This window comes from Dipodomys ordii, unplaced genomic scaffold (assembly GCF_000151885.1).
Source record: "Dipodomys ordii isolate 6190 unplaced genomic scaffold, Dord_2.0 Scaffold115, whole genome shotgun sequence".
NCBI classification, from domain to species: domain Eukaryota; kingdom Metazoa; phylum Chordata; class Mammalia; order Rodentia; family Heteromyidae; genus Dipodomys; species Dipodomys ordii.
Genome location: NW_012267331.1, coordinates 1911927 through 1929339, shown reverse-complemented (window position 1 = coordinate 1929339; position 17413 = coordinate 1911927). Strand labels below are relative to the sequence as shown.

The 17413-nt window shown below is 49.3% G+C and overlaps 1 protein-coding gene across 1 annotated transcript; it reads right to left on the bottom strand.

Annotated features, from left to right (window-relative positions):
- Window positions 1-149: 149 nt before the first annotated feature.
- On the bottom strand, window positions 150-17413 carry Allc (allantoicase). The gene is made up of 11 exons (XM_013028877.1): window positions 17324-17413; window positions 15795-15845; window positions 14858-14945; window positions 14187-14312; window positions 13242-13321; window positions 12253-12385; window positions 4752-4907; window positions 4352-4425; window positions 3419-3527; window positions 1047-1171; window positions 150-356 (listed from the first exon to the last, which is right to left on the bottom strand). Exons 1-11 carry the CDS (start codon window positions 17411-17413, stop codon window positions 150-152), a joined length of 1239 nt encoding a protein of 412 aa, XP_012884331.1.

Genomic DNA, 17413 nt, shown 5'->3' with positions numbered 1-17413 from the left:
AGACCGCGGGTCGCACCGGGCGGGCAGCTCGGTCCGCGAGCCGCTCCTCTGTGCTGCGGCCCGCGGCCGCCACGCGGAGGACGGCGCGGACAGGACACGGAGGCGCGCGTGTGGAAGTCGCTTTATTCCCCGCAGCCGCCCGGCGGCGGTCAGAGGTTGGCCCGGAAGCTGGGCCGCACGGAGAAGCGCATGGCGGGCTTCTCCCGGGGCCGCAGCAGGCAGATGGAGCTGGGGAAGCCGCGGAGCCGCAGGCGGCCCACGCCTCCGTCCGGGAAGATGGTGATCCTGGCGTGCGTGATGACGTCCTGGAGCTCCGGGGTCAGGCTGTCCAGCAGGTGGCTCTGGTTGGGGGACAGCTGAGAGACGGCACCGGAAAGTCACACCTGACGGCCGTGGGCCTTCCAGAATCGAGCGCGCCAGGTAGCACCACCCACGCCCGGGGCCGGGCCCCGCCCCACCGGACCACGAGGTAAACGCCCTCCCACGGGGGTACGCATGGCGCATAAGCCTTTTCCTCCTTTCGTGGTGCGTATGGTTTGGGTGCTGGTCCTTTAGCTTTTGCACTCAAGGCTGGCACTCGACCGCTTGAGCCATAGCTCCCGCCCAGGGCTGGCTTTGAACCACGATCCTCAGATCTCAGCCTCCTGAGTAGCTAGGATGACAGGCGTGAGCCACCGTGCCCAGCTTCCATCTTTCATTTTTAACTAAGTGTGAACGTTAGAAGTGCACAGGCGAGGGCTGGGAAGATGGCTCAGTGGTAGAGCGCTTGCCTCGCATGCATGAGGCCCTGGGTTCGATTCCTCAGCACCACATAAGCACAAAATGCCAGAAGTGGTGCTGTGCTCAAGTGGTAGAGCGCTAGCCTTGAGCAGCAAAAGCAGCTCAGGGACAGCGCCCAGGCCCAGAGTTCAGGCCCCACAACTGGCAAAAAAAAAAAAAAGAAGTGCACAGGCGAGGGAAAAGGTGCTTTCTTCTTGTGCATGAGCTCTTTCGAGCTCGCTCCACTTGAGCAGCGATGTAGCGCGCCTATGCTGCACCCGACAAACCTTGGTCATCGGAAGCAGCACCTTCCACTTGTGGGTCTGGAGACCCCACTTGTTCTTCACCATGTCCTCCTCCTCCTGCATCGTCAGGATACACCCATCCACTTTGCAGCTGTCAGGAGCATTGCCTGTCGGAAAAGAGAGACCGTGGCGCCCTATAGCCCCGACAGCCTGTGGAACACCAGACTTTTAACCAGATCAAAAGCCAAGCAAACTAACAGGATGCCAGTGGTTCCTGCCTGTATTTTTAGCTACTTGGGAGGCTGAGATCTGGAGGATCTGAAAAGTTCTTGAAATTCCATGTCTAATTAGCCAGCTAAGAGCTGAGCTGAAGGCATGGCTCAAGTGGTAGAGCACCAGCTGTGAGCCAGAAAGCTGAGTAAGCATAAGGCCCTGAGTTCAAGTCAGGTTAACAGCAACAACGATGTTCTTTCGAGGCTAAGTGCTGTAGAAGGAAAGAATGCCAGATTGCCTCATAAAGCTGAAGAGTGTGTGCTCTGCAGATGAGCAGTCGCCTGCTAAATGTCAGTAAGCTAGCGTCTGAGTTTTCAATGAACAGCATTCTTACCTCAAAGCTTGATTTGATAAGCTTTGAACACTACAAAATGAACCATTTGCACACTTAAGTGGTGCCTCAATTTCTGATATTTTGAATATTTTCCTTACGATGTCATATGCTGCTGTCCTGGGGCTTGAAATCTGGGCCAGGCTGCTGTCCTGGAGCCTCCTTGTGTTCAAGGCTAGCACTCTACCATGACGTCAAATTTTGTAAATCAATCCGAAGAAACCCTGAGCTGTGCCAACAGGCACCGAGCACCAGACACCACACTCCAGGGCTGCAGTCTTTGGGGAATTCCACAGCTCATGTGCTCATGAGATCCAACCAAGGTCCCTCACTCTGTGAGGGGAACATCCGTGGTATTCTGGAAGACTCAGGCCCACAGCAGGACCAGCATTGCTGCCCACCTGCCCTTGGAAAGGACAGTGTCCTTTCTGGTAAGGGAGTGCCGTGTGCACACTACCCACACCCAAGGACACGGAAGAGGACCTGAGCTGCTGTGTGTGTGTGTGTGTGTGTGTGTGTGTGTGTGTGTGTGTACCTGAATGGAATGTCCTAGAGAACACTGGCAGATGCGGGCACAGTCCCTCACTGCCGTGACATTGCTCCAGAGGCATCTTGCCAGCCTGGGGTGCCTGGCTTAACAACTCCTTATCAAAATAAGCAAGTGACCTAAAACCACTGTATATTTAAAATGCCAGTGGCTCACACCTGTCATCCTAGCTACTCAGGAGGCTGAGATCTGGGGATCACAGTTCAAATCTAGCCTGGGCATGAAAGTCAGTGAGACTCATCTTCAAATAACCACCAGAAAACCAGAAGTGGCGCTGTGGCTCAAGTGGTAGAGTGCTTGCCTTAAGCTGAAGAGCTGAGGGACAGCGCCCAGGCCCAGAGTTCAAGCCCCATGACCAACAAAAATAAAAATACTACTCAAAGCCAGGTGCCAGTGACTGATAACTGTAATCCTAGCTGAGAACTCATCTCAGAAGGCTGAGAACTGAGGATCACAGTTTGAAGCAGCCAAGTCTGTGAGACTCATCTCCAATTAAGCACCAAAAAATCCAAAAGTGGAGCTGTGGCTCAAGTGGTAATGTACTACCCTTGAGCACAAAAGCTCGGGGACAGCACATAGATCCTGAAGTCAAGCCTCAAGACACACATACACATACACCTCAAAATGTTAGCATTCACAAACAAGAAAATAGCACAGCCAGGATGCCACCCACCTTCAGGATGAGCTCCCTGTCAGCCACGTTGAAAAGTGAAAAAGGACAAATGGGATTGACATGCAGTCTTCCTCATTCACATACTCGATTACTAATGACAAACCTGGCCTTGGAAGTATTTATGCCTTGAAGTAATAGTTAATAATAGTGGATAAAGTTCCCGTGATGGGAAGAGATTTAAAATTCAGTGCTACCATTAGCAAAGAGAACTTGGCCAAAGAGGGTTGAGAGAAGATAAGGGGTTAATAGGATCCGAGTATGTCATGAGTATCATGGAGCTATTGCAATCAAACTCAGTGTGTCATACAATTATATACCTAACATAAATATGTACAGATGAGAACCGCTCATGAGTGCCCATTCGGGGCTCAGAAAACGCCACCTAACAAGGGCAAGAGACCTCTGCCCTGCTCTTCTCCTGGGCCCTGTCCCCCTGTATCAAAGCGGCACTGCATGCTGGGATCTCGGAGGACCTATAGGGCTGTTATTTTGTAAAGTCCAGGTTACTCCGTTACTCCCCCAAGCGACGTGGGACCCGTCCCCTCTACAGTGCATACAGTCCCAGGCTCTTGCTATGGCTCAACACCTACCTTTAAAGTATTTCGTATCGATTTCAATTTGAGTTATGACTCCAGGATGTGCCAATCGGAAAACTGCCCACTCGCAACCCGGAACCAGAAGCAGGCCTTTCTCATCATTCTGGAATCCAAAGGGTGTGAAGAGGTGAATGTACCTGAACGGGGCAGCCCTGTCCTGAAGCTCAGCTGCTGGAGAGAGCGCCTTAGTTCTTGTGTGTGCTGTGTGTGTGCTTGTGGCTTTGCTGTTGTTCCTTTGAGACTGTGTGCCTTGTGACTTCACTGGGTTCTCAGCAGGTTTGGTTTTGTTTCGGGCTGTCCCCGGGGCTTGAACCTAAGGCCCGGGCACTGCCTCTGAGTTTTTCTGCTCAAGTCTACTACTCTACCACTTGAACCAAAACTCGACCTCCAGCTTTACTGGTGATGAATTAGAGGTAAGTCTCACGGGCTTTCCTGCCTAGACTGGCTTCAAACCTCAGTCCTCAGATCTCAGCCTCCTGAGTAGCTAGGATTACAGGTGTGAGCCACCAGTGGCCAGCCTCCATAAGTCTTATAAACGTTTCTGACATCATTTCCTATGTCAATGGGGTCCCTAAAGACTGCGATAGATGAATCATTACAGGACCAGCCTGCAGGTCCGCTAGTCACCTGGCCTTTCACAGTGGGCGTTTTCCAGCCACCCTGCCCTCTGATACATGATCTGCCTCCAGCCCTCTGTTCAAGGAAGGAGAATGCCTTTGTTCGCCTCTGAAAGCAGGGCAAAGCTGGCAGAGAGTCAGAAAACTATATTATACCATGATACGGAGGGCCACTGTACCAGAGAGGACAAGGAGAACACAATAGGTATTTTGGCAAATGGGGAGAATAGAAGAATGTAAAACAAGGAGTGAGAGGTTTCCTTGATGTAACATGAAAGAAAGATTGGAAACCACAGTCTCCACTCCTTACTTCTAACACCGGGGGCCTGTCCAGCCTTCTTGCCGTTTCCCAGCCATCTGCCATGGATCTGGGCCTGCCGACACCTACAGGAAATAACAGGTTAGTGAAGCAGCCCATGAATTTAATGAGAGGATGCACACCCAGTGTCATTGCATGACAGGCCCACACACCTGCGCATACAACATCCTTCCATCACATTGCCCAGAGCTCTTTTCCTTTGGTACCAACTACAGGCCAACATGGAACAGGGCCATGGCAACATGGAAAGCCAGTCCCCACTGCCCAGGCTCCAGGAAGTCCCTCCTCACTGCCTGATTCACCTAGCCAGGCATTTGAAGCTGGGACCTGCACTGCGTGTCGGCAGTGCCCACACATCTATACCAAAGCCATTCCCTGAGTACCCTCTTACCTATCATATTGTTTGGATGCCCAAAATGTGCATTACTAAATCCTACACAGACACCCCCAAAAGCGATGGTCACCAGGTCCACAGGATCGGTGGTGTCTGTGGCGATCCAGTCCCTCTGTCCAGTACCATAGACTCTAAAACGGGCTACACCACCATCTGCAAAGGAAAGGGGCCTTCACTGAGGTGGCTGTGGTGTACCTTGAAAAAACCTGAAATATTCCACGGTAAGCATTAGCACTCACAAATGAGTGTAGCAATGTTTTAGAGTGCAAGATCAAATTCAGCAAAAGAGGTGTAGCACTCTCTGAACCTCCTGCGTCCGTGGACAGGGAGGCTCAATGTCAAGGAGCAGCACACCTGAGCTGCTCTGCAGAGCAGCACGCTCTGCTGGACCACCAGGAAACCTTCACAGAGTTTACAAGGCAATTCCAAAGTGTGGGATCACAAAGGATCCCAAACAGCCAAAACAATATTGGAAAACGAAAACTCAGGAAGGTCTACACTTTCTTTCCAATTTCACAGCTTACTGCAAAGTGACACTAATTGAGATTGTGGTGCTGGCACAAGACTAGAAAAGTGGACATTAGAACAGTCTAGAAATAAATCCCCACCTCACACCATCTACAAAATCTAACATTCATCACATCTGAAAATCAAGGTCATAGCCTTTGATGAAAGATGCTAATCTATAAAATATGTAGAAGATACCACAAAGAAACTTACTGATTCCTTTAGATTCAACTGTGATTTCCCAGGTATAACTCCCAAGAGTTGAGCAGTGCAAGAACAAGCTTGTCACACTTCATCAAAATCAGTATTTGTCATGTTCCAAAGACCCCACTCAGTGAAAGGACACTGCACAGAATGGGAGAAAATGCTCTTATATCCTCTGTCTGATAAGGACCTTAGATCTGGAACATATAAAGAACTTATACTAGACTGGAGGTATGACTCAAGTGGTAGAGTTCCAGCCATGAGCAAGAACAAACACAGCTCAATAGTAAAACACAAATGCCCACCTAAAAATGGGCAAAGACAGACTGAGGGCATGGCTCAAGTAGCAGACTACTAGCCTAACAAGTACAAAGCCCTGAGTTCAACTCACAGAGAAGAAGGAGAAGGAGAAGAGGAAGAGGAGGAGGAGGAGGAGGAGGAGGGGGAGGAGGAAAAGGAGGAGCAAAGCTGCTTGAAGAGTGAGCAACGCCTTAAAGGCAAACAACTACCAACCAAGAACACTGAACCCAACTAAGCTCTCCTTCATAGCAAGGCACAAATAAAACCTTCCATAACAAAGAGAAACTGAAACAGAGGATATTGAAAGACATACTATATGTAGAAAACCAACAAGAAAAGAACACAATATTGGCAGGGAAGTGGCCCCGCACAAAAGAAACATAACTATAGTAAGAAATGATGAGGCATAGCCCCTAAGAAGGTAGATAACATGGCAGGAACTACCAAACACTTCTCAGTCCTAACGCTCAATATTAATGGACTTAACTCTCCCGTTAAATGACAGATTGACTAGTTAGATCAAAAAGCAAGAGACACATCTTTCCCACAAAAACATATTCTGCAAGGAAAGGCTAGAATAAAATCTATCAAGCAAAATGGCCCCCACAAACAGGCCAGGGTTGCAATACTAATACCAGATAAAATCTATTTCAAATTAAAATTAGAAAAGACAATGAAGGACATTACATACTAATAAAGGAATTTCTCCTACAGGATATAACAATCTTAAATATCTCTACACTAAATGCCAGAGCACCCAAATTCATCAAACACTATTTATTCTAAAATCACACATAGATCCAAACACTTTGATCACTAGTGACTTTAATACAGATATCACTGTTACCTCTGGATAGATCAACCTGGAAAATACTCAACAGAGAAACATCAGAACTAAGCAACTGCATTGACCAACTATACCTAACAGACATATTTCTATAGAATATTTCACCCAGCAGCATCAGAATATACATTCTTCTCACCAGCACGTGGAATCTTCTCCAAATCACATTTTAGGACACAAAGAAAAATCTGTGCAAATTCAGAAATATTGAAATTATTCCCTGCATCCTGTCAGACCACAATAGAGTAAAATTAGAACTTAACACCAGACGCCACCATAGAAAATTCTCTTGCTCATGGAGACATTGTAAAATCACCAGTAGGTCACTGAAGAGATTAGAATGGAAATTCAAATGTTTGTGATATTTCACAAAAACAAACACACAAAATACCAGCTCCTCTGGGACATTGCAAAGGCAGTGCTCAGAAGAAAATGTATAGCACTGAAGTGCCTACATCAACAAATTGGTGAAATCTCAAGCTAACAATTTAATGATACACCTTAAGCTCCTTGATAAAGGGGAACAAGACAAATCCCAAACAAGTAGATGGAAACAATTAACTAAAATTAAATCAGAAATAAATGAAATAAAGACCAAAAAACCATAGAAAAAATCAACAAAACAGAGTTGGCCTGTTGAAAATAACAAAATTGACAGACCCTTAGGCAAATCTGACCAAAAAAAGATGATGAGAACAGGAACAGGAACATCATGACAGAAACAAAGCAATATTCAGAAACATCATAAGGGAATACTTTGCAAAGCTTTAGGCTAACAAATTGGAAAATCTGGAAGAAATGGAAGAATACTAGAAAATATTAATATACTCAAACTAAACTAAGAAGATTTAAACCAACTAAATATACCCATAACAAGTAATGAAACAGAAATGGCAATAAAAGCCCTCCCATCCAAGAAAAATCCAGGACTAGATGGATTCACAACCAATTTCTCTAAGGCCTTCAAAAGAGAACTCCAATACTCCTCAAACCTCATTGAGATCAAAAGCAAAAGATCACTACCAAACTTCATCTATGAGCCAGCATAAGCCTCATCCCAAAACCAGATAGGGATTATCAAAGAAAGGGAACTATAGACCCATCTCTTTGATTAACATTGATGCAAAACTCTTCAACAAAATTCTGGCCAAATGAATTCAACAACTAAACAAAAATCATACACTCTGATCAAATGGGATTCATTTAAGGGATACAAAGCTGATTCAATATACACAAATCAACACATAAATGGGAGCAAGGACAAGCACATGATCATCCCAGTAGACACAGAAAAAGCGTTTGACTGGATCCAACACCCCTTTGTGATAAAAGCTCTGGAACATTCCTCAGTATAATAAAAGCTATGTATGACAAACCTACAGCCAGCATTATAGTTAATGGTGAAAAGTTAAAATCGTTGCCTCTAAAATCAGGAACAAGACAAGGATGCCCACTCTCCCCACTCCTCTTCAATCAGTATTGGAATTCCTAGCTAGAGAATAAGGAAAGAAACAAGCATAAAAGAGATCCAAATAGGGAAAGAAATAAAACTCTCCCTCTTTGCAGATGACATGATCCTGTATTTAAGGAGCCAAAATTGCTTGAGCTAATCCAAAACTTTGGCAAAGTAGCAGGGTATAAAATTAACACACACACACATACACACACAGAGGAATTCTATGCCTCTATCAGAAAGAATGGCATTGCCCCATTTGTTAGGAAATGGAAAGACTTGGAAAAAATTATATAAAGTAAGCCAGGCCCAAAGAAACATAGATCCCATGATTTCCCTTATTTGCAATAACTAGTCTATGTCTAGGACAAGTATAAAAGGTCAAAAGGTATGTCCATATGACCATATAAGATGATGTTAAGCAAAATGAACCCCAATATAACAAGTGTTATTCTTGCTTGCTATTGTTTTTAACGTATTTATAATATGCTATGTGGTTTTTTTGTTTCTTTTGTATGTTCTTCCCCCATGGTGTAACCCCTGTTTCACCATATTTGATTCTGGTGCCCTGCAACTTGTATATACATTTTTCTAATTTGCGGAGGGGATGGAAAATAACAAAATGCTGAAAAAAGGATACAGGCTGACCCATTGTAGCAATGAGATGTACAAGACACTATGTTGAAATGAACTTTACAACCTTGGGGGGGAGAGGGAGGAGTTGGGGAGTTGGGGAGGGAAGGGATGGTAGGGGAAAAACAAAGGAGGTAACAATGCTTGATAGGAAATGTACTCATGACCTTATTCCTATAACTGTAACCCCTCTATACAGTATTGTCACAACAAAAAAAACATATATATATATATATAATAAAATAAAATAAATTCCCATGGGGCTGGGAAGGTGGCTCAGTGGTAGAGCGCTTGCCTCACATTCATGAGGCCCTAGTTTCAATTCCTCAGCACCACATAAGCAGAAAAAGCCAGAAGTGGCGCTGTGGCTCAAGTGGTAGAGAGCTAGCCTTGAGCTGAAGAGCTGAGGGACAGTGCCCAGGCCCAGAATTCAGGCCCCACAACAGACAAAAAAAATTAACCCACAAAAATCAATGGCTTTTCTATATGCCAATAATGAGAAAAGCGAGGCTAAAAATCAGGAAAGCAACTCCTTTTGTAATAGCCTCAAACACACACACACACACACACACACACACACACACACATTACCCAGGAATTGACTTAACCAAAGATGTGAAGCATCTCTATGATGGAAACTTTAAAAACCTGAAAAAGGAAATTAAACTAGATTTAGGGAAGTAGAAAAACCTGCCATGTTCCTGGATTGGGAGGACTAACATCATGAAAATGACAATACTTCCCAAAAGCTATCTACTAATTCAATGAGATACCTATCAAAATCCCAACAACATTTTCCAATGATATAGAAGAAGCAACCCAAAAATTCACATGGAACAAAAGAAGACCTCAAAAAGTAAAAACAATCCTTAGCAGGAAGAGTAGTGCTGGAGGAATATCAATAATACTAAACTTTAAACTCTATTACAAAGCTGTAGTAATAAACACAGCTTACTATTACACAAGTGTAGGCTTGATGACAATGGAATAGAATTGAAAACCCAGAAATGAACCCATAGACCTATAACTTAATCACAGATGTAATCTTTGATAAGGGAGCAAAAAAAAACACAGGATGGAAGAAAAACAGCCTCTCCAACAAATGGTGCTGACAGAATTGGCTACACATGTGTAGAAAACTGAAATTAGATCCTTATATATCACCATGCACCAGAATAAATTTCAAATGGATCAAAGAGCTCAATGTAAGACCAGATACCCTGACAATATTACAGGAAAGGACTGGGGAAACACTAGGGCTCCTTGGAACAGGTTGAAACTTCCTAAGATCCAGAAACACAACAAATCAAAGAAAGGCTGGATAAATTGATAAATACATCAAACTAAAATTTCTACATGGCAAAAACAAATAGCTAGCAAGATAAATACAAAGCGCACAGAATGGGAGAAGATCTTTACTAGCTATGCATCAGACAAGGGCCTCATATCTAAAATATACTTAGAGCTCAAATAAACCCCAAAAAAACAAATCCTCAAAGAAACAATACCACCATTAGTAAGTGGACTAAAGTTTTAAAGAAACACTTCTCAGAAGAAGACATAAGAATGGCCAATTGACATATGAAGAAATGGTCAACATCTCTGAACATAAAAAACATGCAAATCAAAACCACTTAGAGATTCCACCTCACTCCCTAGAGTTGTCATTATCAAGAAAACTAATAACAGATGCTGGCAAGAATGTAGCCAAAAGAGAGCCTTACTGCATTGTTGGTGGGAGTGTAAACTTGTTCTGGAAAGCAGTATGGAAGTTCCTCAAAAGACTAATCATAGAGCCTTCTCTATGACCCAGCAATCCCACTCCTGGGCATTTACCCAAATGCCCACAAACCAGCCCACACTAAAGCCACCAGCACAACCATGTTCGTTGCAGCATTATTTACCATAGCTAAGATATGGAATCAACCCAGAGACCCCTCAGTGGATGAGTGGATTAAGAAAATGTGGCATATATACAAAGGAATTCCATGCATCCATCAGAAGGAATGACATTGCCCCATTTGTAAGGAAATGGAAAAACTTAGGAAAAATTATATTAAGCAAAGTAAGCCAGGCCCAAAGAAACATAAGCTGCTTGGTTTCCTCATTTGTAATAATAGCCTATGTCTATAAATTGACAAATCAATCCAATGGATAGTCAAAGACAAATATACTTGTGTGTGAATAATTAAACAGCACTCTAAGCATTCGCAGAGTCAGAACAAAGGAGGATGTTCTTAGGAGAGATCACAATGGTTCAATAGCTGAGATCACAATGGTTCAACAGCTACGTGCATATGACCATTTGAAATGATGCTTATCAACACGAAAACCAACTTTTATTGTACTGTTTGTAGTTATTCCTTTTTCTCTTTTTCTTTTGGTTGATTCCTTTTTGTCACTGTTTTTATTTCTGTACCCTGTATCTTTTATATAAATGTATCTGATTGGGGCAGGGGAAGCACAGAAACAGTGAGACAAAGGATGAACCGACTCAACAGTGACACTCCCTGGACTATATTGGAAATGACCTTCACAGCCTGCGGGGAGTGAACCGACTCAACAGTGACACTCCCTGGGCTATATTGGAAATGACCTTCACAGCCTGCGGGGAGGGGTGGGGAGGTGGGAGAAAGTGAGGGAAGGGGTAACTGCTCAAAAAGTCCTCACCTGACTCGTGTGTCCCTGTGTACGTCACCTTTACCATGATTTGGTGGTGTTGGGGGGGCCTGACGTCACCTTTACCGTGATCTGGAGGTGGGGGGGCTGACGTCACCTTTACCGTGATCTGGAGGTGGTGGTGGGGCCTGACATCACCTTTACCGTGATCTGGAGGTGGTGGTGGTGGGGCCTGACGTCACCTTTACCGTGATCTGGAGGTGGGGGGGCTGACGTCACCTTTACCGTGATCTGGAGGTGGGGGGGGGCCTGGGCGCCGGGCCTGGGCGCCGTCCCTGCGCGCCTCAGCTCCAGGCCGGCGCTCACCCCCCCCTCCCAGCCACCACGCCCGCCACTTTCGGCTTCCTGGCAGCTCATTGGAGATCAGAGTCTCACGGACGTTCCTGCCCGGGCTGGCTTCGAACCGCGGTCCTCCCGAGCAGCTGGGAGGATGCGGGGCCGCCGCACCCAGCTTCACAATAAAAACTTAAAATCAGAGGTAAAAATAGGCCCCGCGCAGCAACGGAGGGCAAAGGGCGGACAGAGACACTCCCTGAGGACGAACTACACAACCTGTGGGCCGGAGGGCCGACGCTGTCCTCTTAGCCCGGCGGCGGCGAGCGACCAACCCTAACGCACTCGCGATCGCTGGTCAGCCAGTGCCCGTGGACTCCGACTGCGCATGGGCGAGGCATGGAGGCCTAAGGGCTCCCACTGCGCATGTGCGAGGCGCAGCTGGGCCTGAGGCGTGGCTGGGCCTGCAGGCTTTCAGTGCCAGTGCGCGAGGAGCCTAGTCCCACTGCGCATGGGTGAGGCAGGGCTGGCCCTAAGGCCTCCCACTGCGCATGCGCGAGGCATAGAGGGCCTAAGGGCTCCCACTGCGCATGCGCGAGGCGTACCTGGGAAGATGTTGAGTCTCACGAGGGTCCACCTGTGCTGGGAACTGACCAGGAAATAGTTGTGGCTGGAGGCGGGGCTCCCCAGCTTGAGCTCTGTCATAGGAACCAGGTAAACCCAGTCTTCCGACTTCAGCTGGCAAGGAGGACACACATGTCAGGGGTCTCTGGGAAGCGGCCCCACCCTGCGGGCCCTGCAGGGGTAGCAGGGCCTCGGGGGAGGCCGGGCCGAGCCGGTGCTCACACCTGTGCTCCCAGCTGCTCGGGAGCTGAGAGCTGAGGACCACGGTTCAAAGCCAGCCTGGACTGGAAAGTCCCTGAGACTCTATCTCCAATCAGACCCCAGAAGCAGAGCTGGGGCTCAAGTGGTAGCATGCTAGTGTTGAACAAAAAGCTCAGGGACAGTGCTCAGAACCAGCACAAAAAAGGAAAAAAAGAGGGGAGGGGACCAGCATAGGTCCGTTTGGACCTTTTTCCCCACACACTGATTAAAATGTCACATGGGTGTGGTGGCTTGTAAATGAAGGGTACACTCTCAGAAACCTCACGATTTCCATGCAGGTTCCTGGACAGGTGTGAGCAAGTAGGAAAACCCAGGCTGTCTCTGAGCCCGGAGGGAGCCCAGAGGTCTGGACGCTAGCTGGAGCAGGCCACCACTGTCTGTGGATCGTGCCCCTCCAAAGCCCCCGTGGCATTGTGATCTCCCCTCGTCTACCACAGATCAACACTTTGTAACACAGTTCAAATTAATTACCCCCTGAACAACAAAACAAGATGGTGCCAAATTGCTGGGAAGATAAATGCCTCGTGAGATGTTCAGTACACCGGGGGCACCCTGGCACTGCCCCAGGCCGGCCCTCACACAGGGAAAACTGTCCACACAGGGAGCATGTGCGAGGCTCGGGGACATGGCCCAGAGCTGGGCAGACCTCCCGCCCGGGTCGCGTGGCGGGGCCCCTGCTGACCAGTCAGCCGCGTCCTGGAGAACACACCTTGGCGATGGCCTCGCACTCATCCACTGTGGCCGCCATCCCTGTCCTGACACCTCGGGGTGGGATTTCCGGCAGTTTGCCTGAAATCAGAGTCAGCACACAGATCAGAGTTCAAGAGCAGAGAACAAACTCATCAGGGAGTTTTGTGGCAATTGTCCTTTGCCCAGGAGCATGCAGAGGTCCTCACTACACTGACTGAGCTAGCGGAGCAAAGCCATCGGCAGACTGGTTGAACTTCCTCCATACAAAATACAGAACTGAGGGCGCTAGCCTTGAACTGAAGAGCTGAGGGACAGCGCACAGGCCCAGAGTTTAGGCCACACAATGGCAATAAAACAAAAACAAATACAAAAGACAGAACAGAAATTTTAAAACACAGTGCAAGCTGAGCTTGGTGACACAAGCTTGTCACCCCAGCTACTGGGAAAGTGGCAGAGAATGGAAGGGACCAGTCCCGCCCAAGCAGAAAAGTAAATAAAAACTACACAAACGAAGCAAGACTCTCCTCCCACATCAGATGGCGTCAGTTAAAGACAGAGTTGGCTCTGAATCACCAGCTCTAATACGGAGCGTGCACAACTCAACAGTCCAGAATTGTCAGGCATAGAAAAAGCCTGTTCTGAAAACGCCACCATCTCATGCGCCATCTCCCTGCCGAGGCCTCTGAGAGGGCTGCAGCTGCGACACAGCGCCACAGGGAGGTGCCACACAGCGGGGCCAGGTGTGGACCCACCCAGAGAAACCCCACCGCCGGGCCTCCAGAGAGCCCTGCCTGCGGTGAGCGCCCACGCTGGGAAGCTAGAAATCAAAAATCACAGAGTGCCACCTTGGCTTGCCCTCGTGGTGAGACCACAGCAGCCCTGCCAGCGAGCAGGGAAGACATGCAGGGACCGGGGAAGCCCGCCCTCCTCCATCCTCACCGCGGGCCGATGGCTCCTAACTCACTGTCTTCCACGTTTGCTGCTTGAATCGACATCCGGGGGGCGTGGCTTCCCGAGAAGTGAGAGATGTCCACGTCAAAGCCCTGGATGACGCCCTGTATCCCGAGCTTGATGACACACCAGTCGTGACCTGCGTGCGGGGGAGGCAGGGCGCTCTGTGAGGGGAGGGTGGGGGAGAAGGCACACACACACACACACACGCTGGATTGTTAGTAGGGGACTGATAACTACAGGGGGAGAAGAGGGGTGTGGAGAGAGAAAGATAATGGTGGTGGGTGAATAGTGTGAAAATACGGTGCAGCTATGCACGAAGAAAAGTCACATTTAAGCCGGGCGCCCGTGGCTTACTCCTGTCATCCTAGTGACTCAGGAGGCTGAGATCTGAGGATTGCAGTTCAAAGCCAGCCCAGGCAGGAAAGTCCCCATTAGATTCTTATCTCCAATGAACCACCAGAAAACTGCAAGTGGGTGCTGTGGCTCAAGTAGTACAACGCTTGCCTTGAGCTGAAGAGCTGAGGGACAGCGCCCAGGCCCAGAGTTCAAGCCCCACAACAGACAAAAAAAAAAAAAAAGTCCAAATTTATCAAGATCACCAAGCACAGGAGAGCCCGAGCTGAAGCTGCCCCCAGACCCACCCTTGCATTCCAGCAGCCTCGCCAGCCATTGGCTTCTTACCTGGAATCCTTTTCCTTCTGGTCTCCCACCCGTCCATCCACTTCCCAAACTCAGTGTATTCATGCTCGTTAAAGCTCGGGCTGTCACTCTGCAAAGAAGCACAGAGGGCTGCACCTTCCCGAGCACTCAGGCGGCACCCAAGGCATGAGGCCATGCCCCACAGGGACCGGGCAGCCCCGCACGCAAGGGCCCTACACACCATCGTTACATCACGCAATCGTCGTAGGTGATGGTCAGACAAAGAAACGTGACTTGTGTGCGGCCTCGAGGCACCGAGCCTCGCACAGCTCACACTGGGTCGCGGCAGCACACCCACCCTGTGCCTTTCCTCTCAGGTTGCCTTGTGTTGAGTGCAGAAAAGATCTTACGCCCCTGCTTCGGGAAACCCAAGGCAGGCACAGAGGAGAGGGATGTGTTCCCACGGGAGCAGCAGTGGCGCTAGCCAGCAGCCCACCCACGGGAGCAGTGGGCAGCAATCTGCAACACCCCGAAGTTACTGATAAGTGTGTGCGAGCCGGGTGCTGGAGGCTCACGCCTGTCAACCTAGCTACTCAGGATCTGAGGATCACAGTTCAAAGCCAGGCCAGGCAGGAAAGTCTGTGAGACTCTTATCTCCAATGAACCACCAGAAAACCGGACGTGGTGCTGTGGCTCAAGGGGTAGAGCGCTCTCCTCGAGCTGAAGAGCTGAGGGACAGCGCCCAGGCCCAGAGTTCAAGCCCCACGACCAGAGGCGCGGGGAGCTGCAGTGAATGGACCCCTGTCTGCCCAGGGCCATGTGAACATTTACATTATCTCTCCTGCTGGCCACACCAATTACCAACACAGATGCCAGCCAAGGCCAGCTGACAAGCATGCTCACCTGCACCCAGCACCCACAGCACAGAGCACAGATCCCTCCCTTCCTCTCCCCCCACCACAGAGCCCGGTTACAGCACCTTCAAGAGGTTCTCCGCAGGGGCAAAAAAGTCATCCGTCGCGAACAAAATCTAAACAAAAGGGGAGTAAAATAAAATAGCCATCCCAAGCCATCTCATTCCTTGCCATGGTAGCACATCAGGAGGTACTGTGAACAGCCTTGCCATGTTCCATCCGCACCGCCAGCCTCTCCGCCTCGCTCATCCCTTCCCGTCCTCTCCTCCCAGTCTCCATCAGCGCCTGGCCACCGCGGTACCAACTTCTCACTCAGAAGTGAGCCAACTTCCCTGTCTTCGAGAAGGAAAGAAACCTTGGGCTTTGTGGTGGTTTCCTAAATGGAGCAGTGGCTCTGCCACACCCCTGTGTCCCTGAGTCCCTGTGTCCCTGTGTCCCTATGTCCCTGTGTCCCTGAGTCCCTGTGTCCCTGTGTCCCTGTGTCCCTGAGCCCCTGTGTCCCTGTGTCCCTGTGTCCCTGTGTCCCTGTGTCCCTGTGTCCCTGTGTCCCTGTGTCCCTGTGTCCCTGTGTCCCTGTGTCCCTGTGTCCCTGTGTCCCTGTGTCCCTGTGTCCCTGTGTCCCTGTGTCCCTGTGTCCCTGTGTCCCTGAGTCCCTGTGTCCCTGTGTCCCTGAGTCCCTGTGTCCCTGTGTCCCTGAGTCCCTGTGTCCCTGTGTCCCTGTGTCCCTGTGTCCCTGTGTCCCTGAGTCCCTGTGTCCCTGTGTCCCTGAGTCCCGGGAGGCAGGAAGGTGGTGGCACCTCAACAAAACGGGTGAGGTGGATTTTCTGGGAGAGCCGGGCTGCTTCCTGCCCTGTTTCACTCAGAACTGTGTCCTCAGGGACAGATCGGGGCTCCATCACCAGCTTGCAGGCCCAAAGGGAGGGTGCTGGCGGCCCCACTGCTGCGTGCCCCGGGAGACACGGGAGAGCTGCTACGGACAGGTCACACGGGAATAACACCCATGGCTCCCTTAGGCCCTGTCATTCTGGTCACAGTGCTGGTCTGGTCTGCTCATCTGTCTGTCTGGAAGTGTGTGGGACCCTGGGCCTGCTCTTCTGTGTGCTGACCACTGTGCACCCCTCTGCCCAGCGTCCACACCTGACCCTTCACCCCTGGAGTTTGCCAAGCTCTCCAGGGGTTCTCCTACTCTACTAAAGTATAAGGATCACTTTGGATGGTGCCACACACCTGTAATCCCAGCACTCAAGAGAAGGAAGCCAAGCATGTGTGGCCCCTACCTGTAATTCCCACTACTGAGGACACAGATCCAGGGGGCACCGCTCGAAGCCAGCCTGAACAGTTAGCTAGACTGTCTCCACCACAACCAGCAACAAGTACATCTGCGGAGGCAGAGGCGCTCCTGCTAGACAGAACGCCACCCCAGCGAGCGGAAGGCTCTGAGTTCAAACCCTGGTATCCACCAAAAAAAAAGGAAGGAAGGAAGGATAGGAGGGAGGGAGGGAGGGAAGGAAGGAGGGAGGGAGAGAGGGAGGGAGGGAGGAAGAAGGGAAGAGGAGAGAAGATTTCCACTCACTCCCCCACGCGTCCCACTCACCCTGCCCCCCACAGACTCGGATGCCATGTCAACCAGCTGTGTGAAGTCCAGAAGCCTGTTCATCTTTCCCTCCTTCGGCGTGTCGGCCAT